The 19780-nt window shown below is 34.6% G+C and overlaps 1 protein-coding gene and 1 long non-coding RNA gene across 3 annotated transcripts; both read right to left on the reverse strand.

Annotated features, from left to right (window-relative positions):
- Positions 1–60: 60 nt before the first annotated feature.
- Positions 61–4108, reverse strand: LOC111616845 (transcription elongation factor A N-terminal and central domain-containing protein 2-like; the record flags this gene model as incomplete). Its single annotated transcript, XM_023358200.1, has 3 exons — positions 3813–4108; positions 3590–3731; positions 61–254 (listed from the first exon to the last, which is right to left on the reverse strand). Coding segments are annotated over exons 1-3 (432 nt in total), but the record flags the coding sequence as incomplete, so codon positions are not given.
- An 11232-nt stretch (positions 4109–15340) lies between these two features.
- On the reverse strand, positions 15341–16902 carry LOC111616846. Of its 2 annotated transcripts, none has more exons than XR_002755329.1 (3): positions 16746–16902; positions 15586–16507; positions 15341–15513 (listed from the first exon to the last, which is right to left on the reverse strand). It is a non-coding gene; the product is annotated as an uncharacterized LOC111616846 (long non-coding RNA). The 2 variants fall into 2 exon arrangements; XR_002755330.1 differs by having other exon boundaries at positions 16597–16867.
- Between the last annotated feature and the right edge of the window lie 2878 nt (positions 16903–19780).

The raw sequence follows: 19780 nt of genomic DNA on the forward strand, positions 1-19780 counted from the left end.
AAATAAATTTAACTAAAAAAATATATGATATAGTTCTAAAATAAAAATTTTTGAACTCACTTTTTTATTTAGAGATTCAGCAAGTAATCTTTTTGCCACTTCACGAAATTTTTCTGTTTGAATATCACTACGTACTTCTATACTTGGCTTGTTCATTTTACTCAAAATATGGGTTTTCCAATCTTCATATAAATGTTTAGCTTTTTCAGACACTTCTGAATTTGTATGCTTACAAAGCTTGTGAACAAGATGACCTATAGATAGATTATAATATATATTTTATTTCAATATCAATTATATAAATATGCTATTTATATAACATAACAATATTGTTGCTTAGACATGTGGTGTATCATACTGTGTATATATATGGCCATACTCAACTGGGTGACGGTTAAGAGGGCAATGATCAAGTGGGCACTGGACATCTTAGTGACAAAATAATAGATTGAATATGCACAAAATGCATGAATGATAAATTGTCAAAGAAGAAAGCATATGCTAAGAAATTTAGAAATACTTTAACTCATTTCTTAAAATGATTTGCTCTTATACATATTTATTTTAAAATCATGGTAATTCTGTTACTCATCTTGTTAGGTGAGAAGAAAATATTTCTTCTAATTTTATTTAACGCCTCATAGTCTGAAGTTTCTTAATGAAGTTTTGATTAAAATCATGGTAAGTTCTTTAAAAATAAATTCTTTTGAAGTAAATGGTAGAGAAAATATAACAGAATATTTACATGGTATTCCACATAACTATAATATGAATTAATAAATTTAAAATAAAAACATTCTTTTGAATTTCATATACTTTTTGTTTTAATGTAAAGTATATATTAATATGTAACATGTGTAAATATTAAATCACTAAAAAGTAATAAGATATAACTATAATGCAGTTGTTGCTCTTCCTATGCGTCTTGGCAAAGGTGAATAATTTAGGTATGTCAGGAGACTCCATGATTATATAAGTCCTTCATACTCAGCCCAATGGCAAGCTTTGCATTGGCAAAATGCTTAATCCTTGAATGCATCTTATCCACCCAGTTCCCTTCAAGCTCTGAGTTAAGGAGAACTATGGATGGATTAGATACAACAACATTGAGTTTGACCTTCTCAGCCCTAACCTGTTGGTCAGGGCTGAGAAGGTCAAACTCATGGTTATGATGAAATGTGAAACCTATGACAAGCACCTCACTATAACACAATGCTCAGAGGTTGAAGGGAACTGGGTGGATAAGATGCATTCAAGGATTAAATATTTTGCCAATACAAAGCTTGCCATCAGGCTGGGTATGAGACATAATCATGGAGGCTCCTGACATCCCTAAACTATTTGCCTTTGCCAAGATGCATAAGGAAGGGCAAAAACTGCATCCTGTAGTGAACAAAGCTACAGCACCCACTCATAAATTAGAGAAATCTATACACTCTCTATACATACTTGCCACTCACTTGGAATGTTACCAATACAAGATATCTAACCCTGTAGAGCTGTTGGAACAACTTAAATAGATCGCCTCCCCCTTGTATGCTACAGTGTTGGACTTTAGATCATTATATCCATCAATAGAGCTTCCACCATGTTTTTGTGCGAAGTGACTTATTGTTTGAAAAAATAGGAGATAGAACAAAGCACCAGGATATATTAGAATTGGCGCACTTGGTGTGTTATAGTTTGGCATTCCAGTTTAAAGAGATGGTGTACACTCAGAATAGGGGTGTCCCTATGGGCAGTCCATTATCCTGAGACCTCTGAGAAATGGTGGTCAGAATGTTGAAAAGCAGAACCCTACCTAATTTCCTCCCAAATATTCTCCTATATAGGAGATACATTGATGATATAATTGTCTTTTGGAGGAGGAGGCAGGATCTTAAAAGCTTTATACAGGTAATGAATAACAATCCCTATGGACTATTTGTTGAGATTGAACAACACAGTCCAGAGTCCCCTTTTTGGATATAGACATTGTAATTGAGGGATCAAACACACAAACAGCTGTGTATAGAAAACCAACTGCGGTCACAATGTATATTCCAATAGGATCATGTGATCCCTTTTCTTATAAAATAGCTGCTTTCAGGGCATTGGTTATGAGAGCATTCACACACTTCCACCACATAGGTGTTATCATAAGAAATAAAAAATATAGAAGAGATAACCATTGAACATGGCTATCTCTTCTATATACATAAGTTGTGTAAAAGCTACAAACATAAAGCAAGAAGTAACGACTAGTCAGGGGAAAGACCGAATAATAGAAAGGATGATGACAGGATGAGGGTCCCCCATCACATATAACCCACATTTAAAATCAATATATAATGTCATTGCAAGGAAACATGAGATCCATATAGTGTACAGGAGATGCCCGTCCATTTACAGCTTACAAAGGAATGGAAAAGACCATCCAAATCCGGACAGATTACTGGGGATCTACAAGGTCTCAATAAGGAATGGCAGATCTGATAGAGAAATGATATATGTTGGTTCAACCAAAAGATCTTTAGTGGTATGATTAAAGGAGCATCAGTCAAACATACTACACAATAAATGCACAACGGCCCTTTTGACTTATGCGATGGACCCAGACATTACAGCCAACTTTAATGATACACGTATCATCCTCACCACCATGCATCCAGATCACCTCAAAATATTGGAGGCAATAGAAATATTTAAGGCGGGATGCGAATCCACATGCATTGATTTTAAGGAGGAAATGTCACTTTCTACAGCATGGCAAGTCCTAATGGATGATGATATTTAATTTTATTTATGTTTATAATGTTTTAAATTAAAATCAGTTCGCATTTTGAATCTCAAAGTAGTATATGATCTTTTAACAAATTGGAATGTGTGTGCTTTTGGAATACAAAATCAAATGACTTCTAAAGAAGTTTAAAGACCAGCTTGCAACAGATTTAAGTAAATGACTAAAAAAGAGTCCAGAAGGGGCGTCAAAAACGTTAGCACTAAAGAAATATGTTTTGCTCCGGTTATTTGGTTTGAATTAAGAAAATTTAAATTCTTTACTATTACTATTTGTATCAAAAATGTTAGATTAGATCAGGACAACAATTAGTCTAAACCATAACTTATATCTAGACTTTATTTTCGCTAACAACACGTACTATCTACAACAATAAAAACTAAAAAATTGATTTTATAAATATTTCATATGTTTATAGTATTTTTACAGTAAAAAGATGATTTTCACATTGAAAAAAAAAACAATAAGCAATTTTTAAAGTTGAATATCCTGAATAATTATAAATTGCTTTAATAATTTGTGTCAAAATTCTGGAAAGTCATCAAATTAAAGCAATAAATTTAGTTGAAAGTTGTGAAACAATTATAAGCATGATTATAACTAAAACACCACATACATCATATAAGAAAAGAATGTAAATTCATAAATACATCACATATAGAAGGATTAAATATATGTCAATTATAATAACTGAATTAATTTTTAATGTAATGTATTAAATAACTCAAAATAGATAAATAGTCTGGAATATCCAACTTATTTATGAAGTTGTTTAAATTATTTATATAAAATGTCGATAGAGCGAAATACCAATTTTTGTAGAAATGAGAATTTCTTTAGATGGAGTCTTTTTTGATAATTCCTCCAACGACCTCAACATATTTTCCACTTCTTGATTCTTCCACTCTAAAATTGCTTTATGCCGTAAAATGTCTTCAATTACCACAACTCCCTGTAATGACAATCAATTCAATTTCTATACATTAATATTAAGCTCTTATTTTCATTAACATAAATATGAATTTCAAAAAACCTTTAACGATTCCAATGTTGCCTGCTTCGTCTTTTTCTCGTTAGAATGGTAAGATTGGGACGTCTCCGATCTGGATTTAATCAAATATTTATCCATCTTTCTAACAATAATTAGCTAATGAAAAAACTTAACAAAGATAAACAAAATCATAGGAGCCGCCATTACTGAAATCCTACAGTGTTGCCAGATTAACGAATTCGTTAGAAAAAGCTACTAGAAAGCTGACATTTTAAACTTAAGCCTTTCTCGTCATCAGTGAAGGGCTAATTAGCAAAACTTCCGGGTCGATAGATCAAAGTTCTCGGGGGTTTCTCGTAGAGATATTTTAATTTTATGGCTTCATTTTATGCTTATAAAGATAAAATTACATGGAAAGAAATGAATTTTATTCAAAATGTTACTCAGAATAACAAAAGCACAAATTTTTGCAAATTAAAACTTTTTATAACGATTTTTCTAAACGGCGCGCCGAATGCGAAAGCGTTCGGTTGGCAGCATATTTGATCGGCGGGGCGTTAAGTCGCCGAGCGCCGACAAGACTGTGCTCATCCATCGTCTTATATCTTGATGTAATAATACAGTTATTAAACAAAAGAATTGATATTCAAACAAAAATATCTGAGATGTAAAAAAATTGCGCCAAGTAAAAACTTATGACAATTTAGACCACGGTCAAATTTATTTTAGGAGTTTTTCTTTGGTAAAGATAAGCTTGGCGCTTGGAGGATAAAATGTAGAAAACAATAATACAGGTACAAATCTTATGAGATCAAAGGGTCGGCACTAGACCGGTGATGCCTATGTCAGGACTCACACCACCGTGTCTTTTAAGGCAGACACAGAAACCTTGTTTGTTGCGGGTTCGGTTTTGCGCGAGCGGTCGCTTATATGAGCGGTCTGATTCGGGAGATTGGACGTCTGAGAGACAACGCGCCGAAAGAAGTGCGCACTACAACTTAATTAATTATTAAGAAATAATATCAACTATTCACATGTATATATAGGATAACAGAGAGTCCTGATATGGCCTTCCTAGGGGTTCCTAGCCGAGAGAGAGAGCTTACATTTTTGCGTAATGCTAAATACCTTGATCAGTCCTTGATCGAAGTCCTGAGGTCTCAAAACGTCCTAATGATGGAGAGCTAGGTTTCAGCTAGGTTGGGTAGAGTTAGGCTCCTTGATGGTACAATTCACTGACAAATGTTCGTTGCTAAGGCGTCTACGGCGGTCGAAGGGATCGGCGATGGAGCTCTCACATCAAAAGGAGGAGGTCGGCGAATTCTCGGTTCAGATGTTCGTCTCTTATTTCGAGGTTCTTTCCCTTGATTTCGATGCCCTTTTTAGTCAATGTTAAGGTTTATGACCAATAGATGAATTTCGGATGAAAGTTCTTAGTGACACATGCACTCGGAAAGATGTGTCACCTTTGGAAAGGAAGTAAATCCGGGAGAGATGCGATCATATCCTTCCATTTTTTTAAAATTAAGTATTGGGAAAATTTTTTCTTTATATAATATGAGAAATTTAAGTGTTGTGGTTAAATAAAATTTCCATCTCATCCGGCTCTCACACTTATGGGTACCGCTTCTAAGCGCCAAGCTTATCTTTACCAAAGAAAGACTCCTAAGAAAAAATTTGACCGTGGTCTAAATTGTCATAAGATTTTACTTGGCGCAACTTTTTTACATCTCAGATGTTTTTGCTTGGATTAATAGTCTATATTAACGTACTATAGCATTTTCGAACAATTAAAATATTTTAGACTCTATAATATTATAAACTTTTTAAAGAACAAGTATATATTCTTATAATAAAATTATCTTTATCTCATTGAAACATAAACACTTTGATTAATTAATGGATTTGTAAAAATCGAGGTACCAACGAAGGATGTATATGTATTTCATCCCATATTCCATCCCATATCTTGATTGGAGTCTCCGATTGGCTTTTCCGTAATTCTATACTAAAATCTGACCAACCAGGGAAACTTTAAGATAAACAGAAAGTATATATTGAGCCTGAACTGAAACCTAAATAAACTTATGCAATAAGAAAACAATCTGAAAAGTAACAGATTAAAACATTTAATTTTGATGCAAAAGAAATATAAAAAAAGTCGCTATTCTGGTCTAAACCTACTTTCTGTCTGAGATTAATGTTTTTATCAGAATAGATACAAAATTTATATAATTATTTTAAAATAATTTATGGGCAGTTAATTTTTTAAGTTATTAGGTTAACTTTGTTTAAATCCATACAAATTATTTCGTAATAAAAATCACCACTTTAAACAGAAATTGTTTCAGTAGCAGTATATTTTATTTTTATTTTATAAATGACTTTAGAAAACTTGCTAAATAATTAACAAACTCGGAAATTTAAAGAATTATATTTCATAGTTAACCTAAAAAGAAAAATCAATTTTTATTAATCAGCATGCCAAAGCATATTTGTAAAAATTGAATCACCAAATTACAGAATGTATATATGTATATATATATATATAAAGATTTTCACACTATTGTTAATAGCAAAAAATGGTTTCTTTACAGTTTGTCTCGCTTCTATGCTTGTTTTTGTTAACAGGAACAAATGCGAAGAGTTTTCAGAAAAGAGAAAGTTACATTCCTATTATTGTGGATACTATACTTTATGATAAACCAGAATTTACTGGTAGATTTATAACTAATACTGGTTCAGATGTGACAGAAGAGACAGAAATAACAGGGATATACAAGAAATCGACAACAGAATCGTTTACGGATTCGACAGAAGAACCAGGAAAATTTAGGGTATCGACAGATGAACCAGAAAAATTTAGGGTTTCGACAGACGAACCAGAAAAATTTAGGGTTTCGACAGACGAACCAGAAAAATTTAGGGTTTCGACAGACGAACCAGAAAAATTTAGGGTTTCGACAGACGAACCAGAAAAATTTAGGGTTTCGACAGACGAACCAGAAAAATTTAGGGTTTCGACAGACGAACCAGAAAAATTTAGGGTTTCGACAGACGAACCAGAAAAATTTAGGGTTTCGACAGACGAACCAGAAAAATTTAGGGTTTCGACAGACGAACCAGAAAAATTTAGGGTTTCGACAGACGAACCAGAAAAATTTAGGGTTTCGACAGACGAACCAGAAAAATTTAGGGTTTCGACAGACGAACCAGAAAAATTTAGGGTTTCGACAGACGAACCAGAAAAATTTAGGGTTTCGACAGACGAACCAGAAAAATTTAGGGTTTCGACAGACGAACCAGAAAAATTTAGGGTTTCGACAGACGAACCAGAAAAATTTAGGGTTTCGACAGACGAACCAGAAAAATTTAGGGTTTCGACAGACGAACCAGAAAAATTTAGGGTTTCGACAGACGAACCAGAAAAATTTAGGGTTTCGACAGACGAACCAGAAAAATTTAGGGTTTCGACAGACGAACCAGAAAAATTTAGGGTTTCGACAGACGAACCAGAAAAATTTAGGGTTTCGACAGACGAACCAGAAAAATTTAGGGTTTCGACAGACGAACCAGAAAAATTTAGGGTTTCGACAGACGAACCAGAAAAATTTAGGGTTTCGACAGACGAACCAGAAAAATTTAGGGTTTCGACAGACGAACCAGAAAAATTTAGGGTTTCGACAGACGAACCAGAAAAATTTAGGGTTTCGACAGACGAACCAGAAAAATTTAGGGTTTCGACAGACGAACCAGAAAAATTTAGGGTTTCGACAGACGAACCAGAAAAATTTAGGGTTTCGACAGACGAACCAGAAAAATTTAGGGTTTCGACAGACGAACCAGAAAAATTTAGGGTTTCGACAGACGAACCAGAAAAATTTAGGGTTTCGACAGACGAACCAGAAAAATTTAGGGTTTCGACAGACGAACCAGAAAAATTTAGGGTTTCGACAGACGAACCAGAAAAATTTAGGGTTTCGACAGACGAACCAGAAAAATTTAGGGTTTCGACAGACGAACCAGAAAAATTTAGGGTTTCGACAGACGAACCAGAAAAATTTAGGGTTTCGACAGACGAACCAGAAAAATTTAGGGTTTCGACAGACGAACCAGAAAAATTTAGGGTTTCGACAGACGAACCAGAAAAATTTAGGGTTTCGACAGACGAACCAGAAAAATTTAGGGTTTCGACAGACNCTGCATTCGAATACGCATGTGTTTTTATATAACATACGTGTCGAAATTCCCCCCACTGAAGGGAAATGGTTAGGATTAAGGCTTACCGTAAAGAACTCTGCTTCTATTTATACTATTTTAGATGCGGTTTTTTGCGTTTTAATAGGGTACGTCAACAGAATGTACACTAAGAAGAAATTTTTCGAAAAATTTCCCCTTCCCACGGGGAAGTGTTATAAATTTATAATAGATACATTTTGAGCCACAACAACGCGTGGCGGGGTCTGCTAGTCACATATATTTCTATAATATTAATTCATTAAAAAATCTTATTACATCTAATAATAAATAATTTATAACAAAATTTAAATTAATTAAGACTGATAAATAACAGAATATTTCTTCAGTAATATAATACTTATTAATTTCAATTAAAATATTGCTTCAAATATTGCTATTTAAGTAAATACAAGATACAGTACATACATATAAGTTTATGCAAATGAACAGTTTCAATTACTGTACATTGAAGACTGAACAATAGGAAGGCTGTTTTACTTTCCAGGATGTTATGTATACATAACATCCCGGAAAGTATAGGGATCGTGTCAATCTTGGTCCTCGAAGTTGAGACGTCCTGAAAACCAAACATGTCAAAAAATAGGAGGGAAAAATTATGGATATTTGTGTGTTGGTATCTATTTCGTTTAATATCTCGGGATAGGGTAATGATGAAGGAACGAAATTTGGCATGGTAATTTGTCTGCAGAGGGCATCGATGCTATTAAATTTTGGTGGTTAAAGGTTGAGGTGAGGGGAGATAGAGGGGTTATGTGTCATATCTTGAGAAAGGTCTGACTTAATGAAAATTTTACTTAATGAATGCAAATTATTAAAATTTATAATTTTTATAAGGTTTCACAGTCAAGCTTTTTAACATTTTATAATAAAAATCTCATATCAGATGGCGCCATATATAATTTTATTTATTATGGTTAATAATATAAAATTTATTTTTTGAAACAATCTCATAACACCGAGGAAAGTTACACGACTCGTTGCTGGATTTTTTTATCAATCATTTTATCTATCTTACTAACTTATAAGCTATTTTTTAAAAATCTATTTTTATCTCTTTCTTATTGTAAATTTACGATATGCTTTGTATTAATATTTCATATGTACAGTACTGTACATATGTATATTTTATGTGTGTATACACACACATAATAGAATATCCCTGTCTCTCTATTCTTAGCTTTTGGTCGATTTTCTCCAAATTTTTCTTGTTTATTCCCCGAGACTCTGAGTAAAATATAGACTTTCATGAAACCTGGACACTCCATTCCTCCAGTGCCGTAACTAGCCATTCCTGTGCCCTGTGCAGGAATTTGCATTTAGGCCCCTTAATTAATTAGGTTTGGAAAAGTAATAAACAAATACATGCATTTTGGGCCTCTCTTCCAAGTGGGCCTTGTGTGGGTGCACCTGTTGCACCTGCCTAGTTACGGCACTGCATTCCTCTCTTGATTTTATCCTCCTTATTAATTCCTAAACCCTTTGCCCGATCTGCATCAAATTTTTCATACTTATTCTTTGGATACTTGAAAAAATAGACTTCCATGAAATCTGGACTACCCATTCTTCTTATGCTTCGATCTCCTCGACACCTGGTGATAAACATAGCGATGGTAGACTAAAACAACAAAATTTTTGATATGGTTTTCATGTTAACGTTTATCCTTCTTATATTTTAACCGGACAATATCCGACTAAAAAAATAATAATAATAATAATTACAAACGCTTATAAAAATATTAACTCTAATAACAAATTTCATTATTCCTAAAACTTGTGGAATATTTTCATTTAGTTCAAATCCAGATAAACACTGTTCTGCGAAAATATACGGCTGTATTCATAAAAGTACAAAATAAAGAACGCGTTAGTAGTTCGACCGGAACTGTCTCTACACTCGGTGTGGAACTGTTCCTAGTAGTTTCGACTCAACGGTTCCTTTCGAACGGTTCTGATCCGGAACTACCCACCTCTAACACGTGGCACTACCTTTCAGTTTATACAGTAAGCACAGGCATTTACCGTCTAACTCTGGTTTGCCCTGTACAGTATGTATATAATATACAGACATAATTCATTGGAGACGCTACCATGTTCTAGATTTAATGGAAATGTTATAAATTGAAAAATTGATTAGTATGAAACTTTATCAAAATTTTATGTAATTTAAATCTGTTGTTACGAAATTAATATATACTTGTACAGGTAGTGTTGTTTATTGGGCTGCAAATTGAAAAAATTGTAGACCTATAAATTCCCACTGTCATCCGTCCACGAAAGAAATAAATGAAATTCAAGATCAGATATGAAAAGCTTACGGCAGGAGGTCCCGATTGAAATAATGTGAACTTACGATGTAAATCCGAAAGTCAAATTATTTCAATTTAAAAATTTCCTCTGAAAGGAGTTATATAGATGACTGGTATGACTCTATTTCTGATAGGGAAAGTATGATGAGTAAGCGCTTGCTAACAGGAAAAGAATAATGTACAGGGCTTTCCCCTGTAATTATTCTTTTCCAAGGCACTACTAATTTGAGGTGAAGAGCATATATTTTAACTTAAATAAATTTAAAAGATGTGGTTAAAAATTGCAGCACGACATTGTGACTATATCACAATAAATAATTGCTCGTTTAATATTTAGAATAATAATAATATTCTATTATTATTCTAAATATTAAACGAGCAATTATTTATTGTGATATAGTCACAATGTCGTGCATTAGAATAATAATAATAATATTCTATTATTATTATTATTCTAATGCTATCGTTTACGAAAGGTTTCCATAGTTTTCAACTTATTAAAACTTTCTTAAATATTAATTAAAAATTATTCATCAAGTCGTATACAGTGTGCAGACAATAACATTTGCCCGAGGCTTACATTCTATGCATGGTTTTGCGTTTCAAAGCAGACGCGGCACCATGCAAATAAACCTCATACAGTTTTCCCCACCATTTTTGACAATGTCCAACTACGTTCACTATAAGTATTTTAACCGGACAAAACGTTTTGTACTAAATTTGAGACATTCTACGACTTTGTAATTTAAATTGAGTCGCTATATTTCATTGGAGCCAAAATAAGATTTAGTCTCATAAGAAGGGGATGGGAATGCTTGGAAAATAGGTCACTGCCGATTATCTATACTATCATGCACAGCATGCATAAAAACTGTATTACACAATAGGAAAAAGGATATAGTCTTTATCTACATTCTTTATATACATAACGTTTTTCATCATTAATTTCAGTCAGCAAACAATGTAAGCAAACTGTAATTAGTTTATTAATTAATAGCCAACTTCGTAAAATAATAATAGTCTTTCTATTTAAAATTAATAAAATATTTAAAAGTAAAAATATTTATAGCTATATATCCATTTAGATTTCGAAAGATATGTAATAGATGTCCTTTACGCTATTGAAAATAAAACTGGGACGAATGTGAGTTGGTTTAATTTCTATAATCCTGAATTACATAAAAATGATCCAGAATTCAGTCTAGCAGATCTAGAACCTGATGGGTAAGATTTTTTTATCATTTATATATAGTTTCTTTTAATTTTTTAATATAAAATACATTTATTAGTACATGTAAGGTTTCGATATTTTTAAAATTATAAATAAGAGATAATTGACTTTTAATTAAAGTTAATTATATAACAAATGAAATTTCAATAAATAAATAAATATGTTCTAATTGGCAGGAAGCCTATTAAAGTTCCTTTCTTTACAACGGTCGAAATTACAAATATAACTGATCATCTGAATGGGGAAGTGTGGGAAGGTAGAACCGATTATATACATAACGATGGAGAAAGATCTCGTAGTTATTCCATAGAAGCGTCCATATTTCAACCATCTATCAATAATATAACTGAGGAAAAGACACTGTGGTGGAGTTGGTTGTTCCCATCATCATACTCTAGCCTTAAAGACGTGTTGAGTGAATGGAATGAATTTTATGCAAAACGACCAATATTTAATATAGTAGATTACATGATCACTGGTTCTTACAAAACTGAATTAGACCCTTCTGAAACTTTAAAACTTCGATGGAACATAATTACTAAGACAAAAACAATATATTATAAAATAGCTGTCTATTTTACGGGATCTTTGGTTGTTGCTTTGCAAAATGGAGATGATGTTTATTATCCAATAGAAATTCCTTTAACTAACTTAGCTAATGACGATTTCGAAGCTGTTAAAATTCCTGGTTTACAGGGACTGCGGTACATTGCCGAGGGCTATATAAAACATAAATATGGATTTTCTGCTATACCAGATGTTGACAGATTATCAAATAAAGTCAATACTAAATTTTCTACCGGTACCTTAAAAGTTCAGGATATTATTAATTAATGACAGCGATTAAAAATATACCGGTACAAACGCGTTTACGTTTATGTAATATAATTAATTATTGTTTATTCGAAGATTTATGTGTGTATATGATTAAATTTAGTTTAAATCAAGATAAAATAGTGTAATATGTGAAATGAAGCAATAAACATGTAGTCTTTCTCAGAAATGTTTATTCAATGACTAATAAAACTATTATAAATGTATGTTAAGAAGATATCGGTGTATCTATCTTAGAATTATTCTTGAAGGCCGGATGGCAACCTACTGTTCTGGGGGACCAGGGATAAAATCTGGACTGGGTCGAAAAACCCCAGGTATTTTTCGGGGGTGGTCACTCCGGATATGTCGGTCCCTCACCCGGATATGTCGGTCACTCACCACCGGATATGTCGGTCCCTCACCACCCGATCGCCCCATTGTGGTCCTGACCGAACCCATAATAGGCTTGCTTAATGAGGCTCTCTTAGTGCCCACAGGGCGAAAAGAATTTTTAAAAAATATTATTCATTGTTATACGGATATCAGTACGAAAATTTAGTTTATAATACGTATTTGGAAATAAAGAATAATAGCAAACATTATTGAAATGTCAAGATTATTCGTAATAATTCTTTGAATAAATGTTCGAAATTTTTCATGAGTAATGTAATTTTCATTTGAAAAGTAACTCGATCGAACGCTTACAGGACAGTGGCGTGCCGCCATTAGAAGCGGTGGAAGCGCCGCTTCCCTTGTATTTTCTAAAAAATAAATACACATTAATTTTAATTATACGAAAATAATCGCACAATATTTTATTATAACCGCATTATGTATCTTATTACAAATTTCTATACTACACGTGAAAAAAAGATAAGATCGCTATTGTATATTCGAATATTATTGGCGGAGTGGAAGCGCTGTATTGTCAGCTTCCAAACAGCCAGATTTGCGCACGCGCTTTACAGAGCACCAATCTCACCCAGTTTGGCCGGTGGAAGCCAATGACCTTGGGTTGATGCTACACATATAACGCTTCCAATTCTATCCGGGACCGGTTCTGGGCTGTTAGCCGCCTGCCCGCTAGATATTTGGTCGATTATGTGAATAACGAGTAGATTTATAACTTAACCCAATAGATAAGAATTTACTGGTATGTTTTTACGATAGTTCTGTATAGTTGACAGGAGTTTAAAAATCCATTAAAATATTTGATATTTTTATTCTGCTTTCCAATTTTATATTACTCACAGATTACAATGTTAAACCTATGATATTACGATTTCGTAATATCATAGGTTTAACATTGGTGATGTAGAAAAAAACGTGTATAATTGTTGTATAATGTTAAAAAATTAACCGTTACTTCGACAGTGTCATTTACAACTAAATTTAATGAATGAGAGAGATGCACCAGGTACAGAAAAAGCTGTAGAATTACTTTTCCTTAAATTTACGATTTATGTATCCGTTTGTCATAAAAATTTGTCTTTCCACTTTTTTTCTGAGACTACAAATATTCGAGTATAAAGTGTGAGGATCAGAAATTTCGTGTTATAAACTAAAATTTTTTGTTTAATATACTTTATAAAAACAAAACGAAAAAACAGAAAAATAAAATAGAAAAAGGGAAAAATCAATGGATAAAAACCTCGATTCTTACGAGTTGGGTTCCTTGTTGAGATGAGTACATTTCTGTGTCACGATTGTGTCACCTGTCACCTCATTGGACCAAAAACATCGTCATCACTGACAAAATCGGAGTAAGGTTCGAAAAAAAGAACTTGATATAAAAGGATCAGGCACGATGAGTAAGGGGGTGAAAGTTATTATTGGTGTGTGTGTGTGTGTGCCGATCATTTNTAGAGTTGAATATCTTCGTCAGACAAAATTATTCCTAAATTTAATAGTCGTATTTTGCCATTCTGTACGGTTATTCCCAACGACATATGACTACCAGACCCCCGAACCGGGCCGCCACCTTTGAAGCGAATTGAACGAGCTTCCGCCATGACACTTAAAAGGCATAAAGCTGCGAACCTGCTGGATATACATAATACAGATATGACCGTTTATTACATAAATATACAATTGTTATCACACGATGCTTTTGCTAAACTGTGGCTTTAACTCAAACTGTGTTAGTCCTAAAACAGCACTCCTAACAAACAGTGCTAACACAGAAAACCACAGCTGTGCCCTAGCGCCTACGTCCTAACGTGAAAATCTGTTTTTCTCCGGATTGTCGAAATACTGATACTTTTTTTGATACGTGGAGCAACGCTATTAAGGGAAAACTCTGTTAATTTTAGGGAAATTTCAGGTGTGTTCAGAGGGTTAACACGGTAGAAGGTTTGACTACTTCTTCCTCGCAGCTATCACTTAGTGCACAATTCTGGTGAACTTCGCTGTACACGTTTTCATTTCTCCGCGTTTTTCAAATGATTTATGCATGCTAAATTTGTAAACTTTTTGTCAAATTCAAGTTAAAATGCTTTTATATATGCAATTTTGGAAAAAAGTTTGAAACCGTTTGGTTTTCAAACTTCCCATTAAAATTAATTGATATCCTGTAAATATCTTGTTGTTTAAGTATTAAAATAACCACAAACAAATATGAAGTAAAAATTTATTTTCGTATTTCAAAAAAAAAAAAATTCATATACAACAAATTATTCCTTGCAATTTGCCTGAAAAAGTTTGAGACCACGATTAAAAAAAGCCACAAAAACAAAACATAGTGGGAAAAACAATGTTTAATACTTGGTACAGGATTCTTCTCCTTCCCAATTCATCACCGAACGATTATTGATGCTAATGTCTGAAATTCCATTTAATCGATGCAAGATGTGTGATTACCAGAGCCCCTTCGGCCGCCAATTTAAAGTCTTTTAATCTTTAAAATTGGCGTTTCCACTTCCCGGGACGAGGACCCAGGGGTTGGATTTGTGGGAAGCGTGTGTTCGGGTTGTTTCATTGTGTGGAATTACACAGAACGAGGCGCTTGACGTGTAAGTGCGTGAGTGCGAGAATTCGAGTAAAGGTTAAACGGTGTATATCTTCGTGTACAGTGGTGTTATGTCCGTGCGTGTGTGTGTATGTGTGTGATCGAAGAACATCTTCGGCATGTCTATAAACAGAAAACAGTAAATTACGATACGAGAATAAGATGTGTTAAGAAATGAAACGAAAGAGTTCTTACCATCGGAAAATATTCACTTGTACGATAAATGGTCCTCTTCGTGGTAAAGTTGGGGAGGGAGATTCTTCTCCCTCCCAAATGTTCCTACAAAACACAAAGGCAGTGAGAAAACGAGAAGTTTATTCATTTATTACCTAAGGTCAAGATTATTACCTTAATCAGACAGCCTTTCTTCCCGAACAGTGTTATGAGAAGAGCGAAGGGTTCGTTAGGCTAGCCTAGGCTAACCTAACCAACCCTAACCGGAAGCTCAATCCTCATAACAGCTGTTTGGGAAGAAAGGTCGGCCGAATGTCGCGTCCGGTGAAGAAACGTGTCAAGTCCGTGGGTCACGTCCGGGTAAGAGAGGTCACGTCCGTTAAAAAGTGTCATGTCCGGGTAAAAAGTGTCGAATCCGGTAAGAAAGTCGCATCCGGGTGAAGAAGAGGAAATCGAAGAAGATCACCGCCTAGGCCAAGGCAACCGCAGCCGTCCGCAGCAACTAAACCACGGACAGCACGGTCCCTCGACTTCGGGGGCTCTCTCCTCCGACTCCTCCCCGTCCAGACTTCGGCAAGGCGGTGGCGTCGCCGTCGCGGACGAACGGGCAGAACGCGACCAAACAGAAAGTGTCAGCTCGGACGAGCTGTCACTTTCGACATCCTCCACAGCAAGGTCTGTGGCCGGATGACCCCCGAAGACCTCGGCCAAGCGCACTGGACCCAGGGTGTAGCGTCGCATCATCCCGACTCCGGGAGGATGCCACGCCACGCGCACTTGGCGAAGGTCTTCTTCACCCGCTGCCTGTCGCTCGTCGAGCCCCCGCTCCTCCAACGGCACGGAACGACAGACTCGTTCCGCGTCGTCCGAGGAACCCTCTCCCTCCGGCGCCACCGCCTGCCTCCGCCGGAACCGCCTCCAACAACGCACCAACGTCTTCATCCTGTAAAAAAGAAAATTTGCAATTAGTCCAGTGAAAACAAAAGCTTAAATTAATGCTTAAATTCTTCCGAGTAAAAGCAAACTGCTCACCGCAGCCGCCTTTTTAAATCTAAAAGATTCGAATCCGAAGCGCAAACGGTCGACCATCGAACGATGTGCCGAGATGTCTTCTGGGACCGATTCTCCAAGTAATATTAAATAAATTCTTACGTCTAGGATCAATAAGGACTAAGACTTACCTAAAAAATCTTCAATCTTCTCTGTAAAAGGCACGAAACCGCAGAAAACAGCACGCAATCCAAGAGCGAAAGAAAAGCACGTCCGACAGCAACGAGAAACACAATCGAACTGCGATTCGTCATGTGTGACGTATTTCGAACAAACGTTAAAAAACGCGTCAACAATGTTCGAATTTCGTAAAAATTAGAATTTTTAAAAAAAATAAATTTTTAAAATTTTTTTCAATTAATTAATTTATAATTATTTTTCTTTTTTAAATTTGATAAATAAATTATCTTCTGCATTTACATGGTGCAGAATGTCGACCGTGGAGAGGTAAAAGACGATCTTTTTAAATTCTACGTCTCGAGGCTTGACCATCTCCGAAATTCGTTCGAATAAATATCTTTTTCGTCCATTTTCGACCATGGCATGAAATAAATCAAATTCTTAGGATTCCTCGGTCGCCGCGGGTTTCGCCTATTAATGCAACATCAAACTGGATAAAGTTAATATTAAAAATACCGAAAAACCTTTATAATACGGCCGAACGAAAATTAAGTCTCGACACAGAGGATAAACAGACTGAGCTAGGGGGAAACGCCCATTCTTTCTCCTTGAATTTCTGACTTTTTAAAGGATCTCTCCCCTAAATTCTTAATGTGATCGCTTAATCAATTTGACACGTCCGCAAGTGTTGATCCAACTTTGAAACTTTCGCTCGTACCTCTCATGCCATGATATTTTATTTCCTGACCGCCGACAATTTTTTTTACTTACAACGCGACAATTTTGCTTTAAGAGGAATGCTACATTTATTTCCAAATTTTGTCATTGTCTTAACCTCGAGAACGGAATTATATGAAATCCGAGACTTTAGACTTTAATTAATAGAGGAATAGGTGGTATTATGGAACACTGCGGGTATTATGGAACCACCCCATTTCGAACTGATAATAAAGGCGAACTGTAGCGGAACTGAACTAGGCAGACATCCATAGCAAGGGGAAAGCCCGTTTTACTTCAGTTAAACGGTTGTCCGTATTTAATCATGCCCCATTCATGCTTTTACAGTAATATGGAACTCAACTCCTCCTAACTCTCTCTTTGCAAGCAGCCATTCGTCCGGAGCAAATTTTGAATGATAAGTGAATTTAATTATTTTTAAAATATAAATCGTGTAGTTGTAGGTTCACTGGTGCATGTATTCTGTTCCAGAGACTTAGGGATATATATTAATCTGTGTGATGTTCACGTTTTTTAAATTTTGGTCTCGACAGACATAAGTTAATTCAAGATGGCGATGCGTGAAATACGGACTCCATTCATGCTTTTACAGTAATATGGAACTCAACTCCTCCTAACTCTCTGTTTGCAAGCAAACATTCCTCCGGAGCAATTTGTGAAAATGACACTAGGTAGAAAGCCAATTCTTCCTGAGAATATCGAAAAAGAGCTGCTGGAATATATATTGTTGATGGAGGTCATATTTTTCTATTATAAAAGCATTTTTGCGATAAAATACATTGAAATAAATAATTTTGTAATTACCTGTATTTAAGATTTTTTGTACTTTCCTATTTGTTTTTGGCTACATTAAAACATTTTTTGAAAATATACAGTAAGGTTCCATATTACCACCCGATTTTCTCTAAGCACTTAGAATCTCTAAGTTACTTTCTGACTTTTTGTACAAAAGCCTTCAAAAACCATACTTATAGTTACACTAGCGAAAAATCCAATTAGTAACATTTAGTTTACTAGTTACCAGTACTTTTCACACAAAAAATGTGGGTGTAGTTATGATACCTTGTTTACAATTCACTAAAATGTAATTGAGGTTCTATAATACCACCTTCTCTTCTAATTGTATTATTAAATCAAGACATAAGACAAAGATGTACAATTCAGTCCGCGCCGACCAACGTGCAGGCGATCGATGCTTTCGATACGCCTTTAAAAATATCGTTATAAAAAATTTTAATTGGCATAAATTTGAGCTTTTATACTTCTGAGAAACATTTTGAGTAAAATTTATTTGTTTACAAGTATTGCTAACGGGAAAGTATCATGTACACAAGCACTATTAATTTGAAGTGTACATTTTAAACTAAATAAATTAAAAATTTCAGCCTGGCATTGTGACACTGTCACAATAAATGATTACTCGTTAGTTTTTATTAACCAAAAATAAAAAGCGTATACACCCGTTTCCATAATAATTATTCTAAACTTTATTTATATTTATATTGAATTTCTATATATCGATTCATTGCTGTCTTCATTCTATTGCTGGCTTTACGCGTAGCGCCATCTATTGGAAAATTTTTAACAAAATAATTAACTAAATATAATTCTTACAAAAAACGATATAATTTAAAATATATGCATCACATTCTCTTAATTACTGCGATAATAATATAGCGCGTCTATTTCGTGCTATGTAATTACTTTCTTTCTCTTGTTTGCTGACTTTATAGCGCCATCTATTTGTCGGTTTTTATCAAAATAATAAATTAAATATAATTCTTACAAAAAACGATGTAATTTTAAATATATGCATCACATTCTCTTAATTACTGCGATAATAATATAGCGCGTCTATTTCGTGCTATGTCATTACTGCGACAGGTAGCATATAGTACTTGCCTGTGTGGGATGGAAAGTGGTTACCCTGTAAGTACTGTATTTAATTTTCCATATCTAACAATTCGGGTTTCTTCATTTCTGAATGGTACTTTCTTTATTAATTCTAATAAGTGTCCTCCGGTAGCCGAGGGAATGAAATCATCGAACACTGGTAGTTAGTCATGAGTTCGGCATGGTCAACGGGCTGGCCACGTGGCAACAGGCTGGGGAGTTTTCTGGGTTTTCTTCATATTAATAACAAGTAAATAGGGTCCAGCCTCCCATAAAAGTCTTCCTGGGATGCATCTCCCTTGGCAGATTGCTCATATGTCACATTGCAATAACCAAATAAATCAAATCAAACTAATTCTAACGAGCGATTATTTATTGTGACATCATCACAATTCTGGGCTGCAGTTTTCATCAC

The sequence above is a fragment of the Centruroides sculpturatus genome, unplaced genomic scaffold (assembly GCF_000671375.1).
Source record: "Centruroides sculpturatus isolate CEXI.00-Female unplaced genomic scaffold, Cexi_2.0 scaffold2380, whole genome shotgun sequence".
NCBI lineage: Eukaryota > Metazoa > Arthropoda > Arachnida > Scorpiones > Buthidae > Centruroides > Centruroides sculpturatus.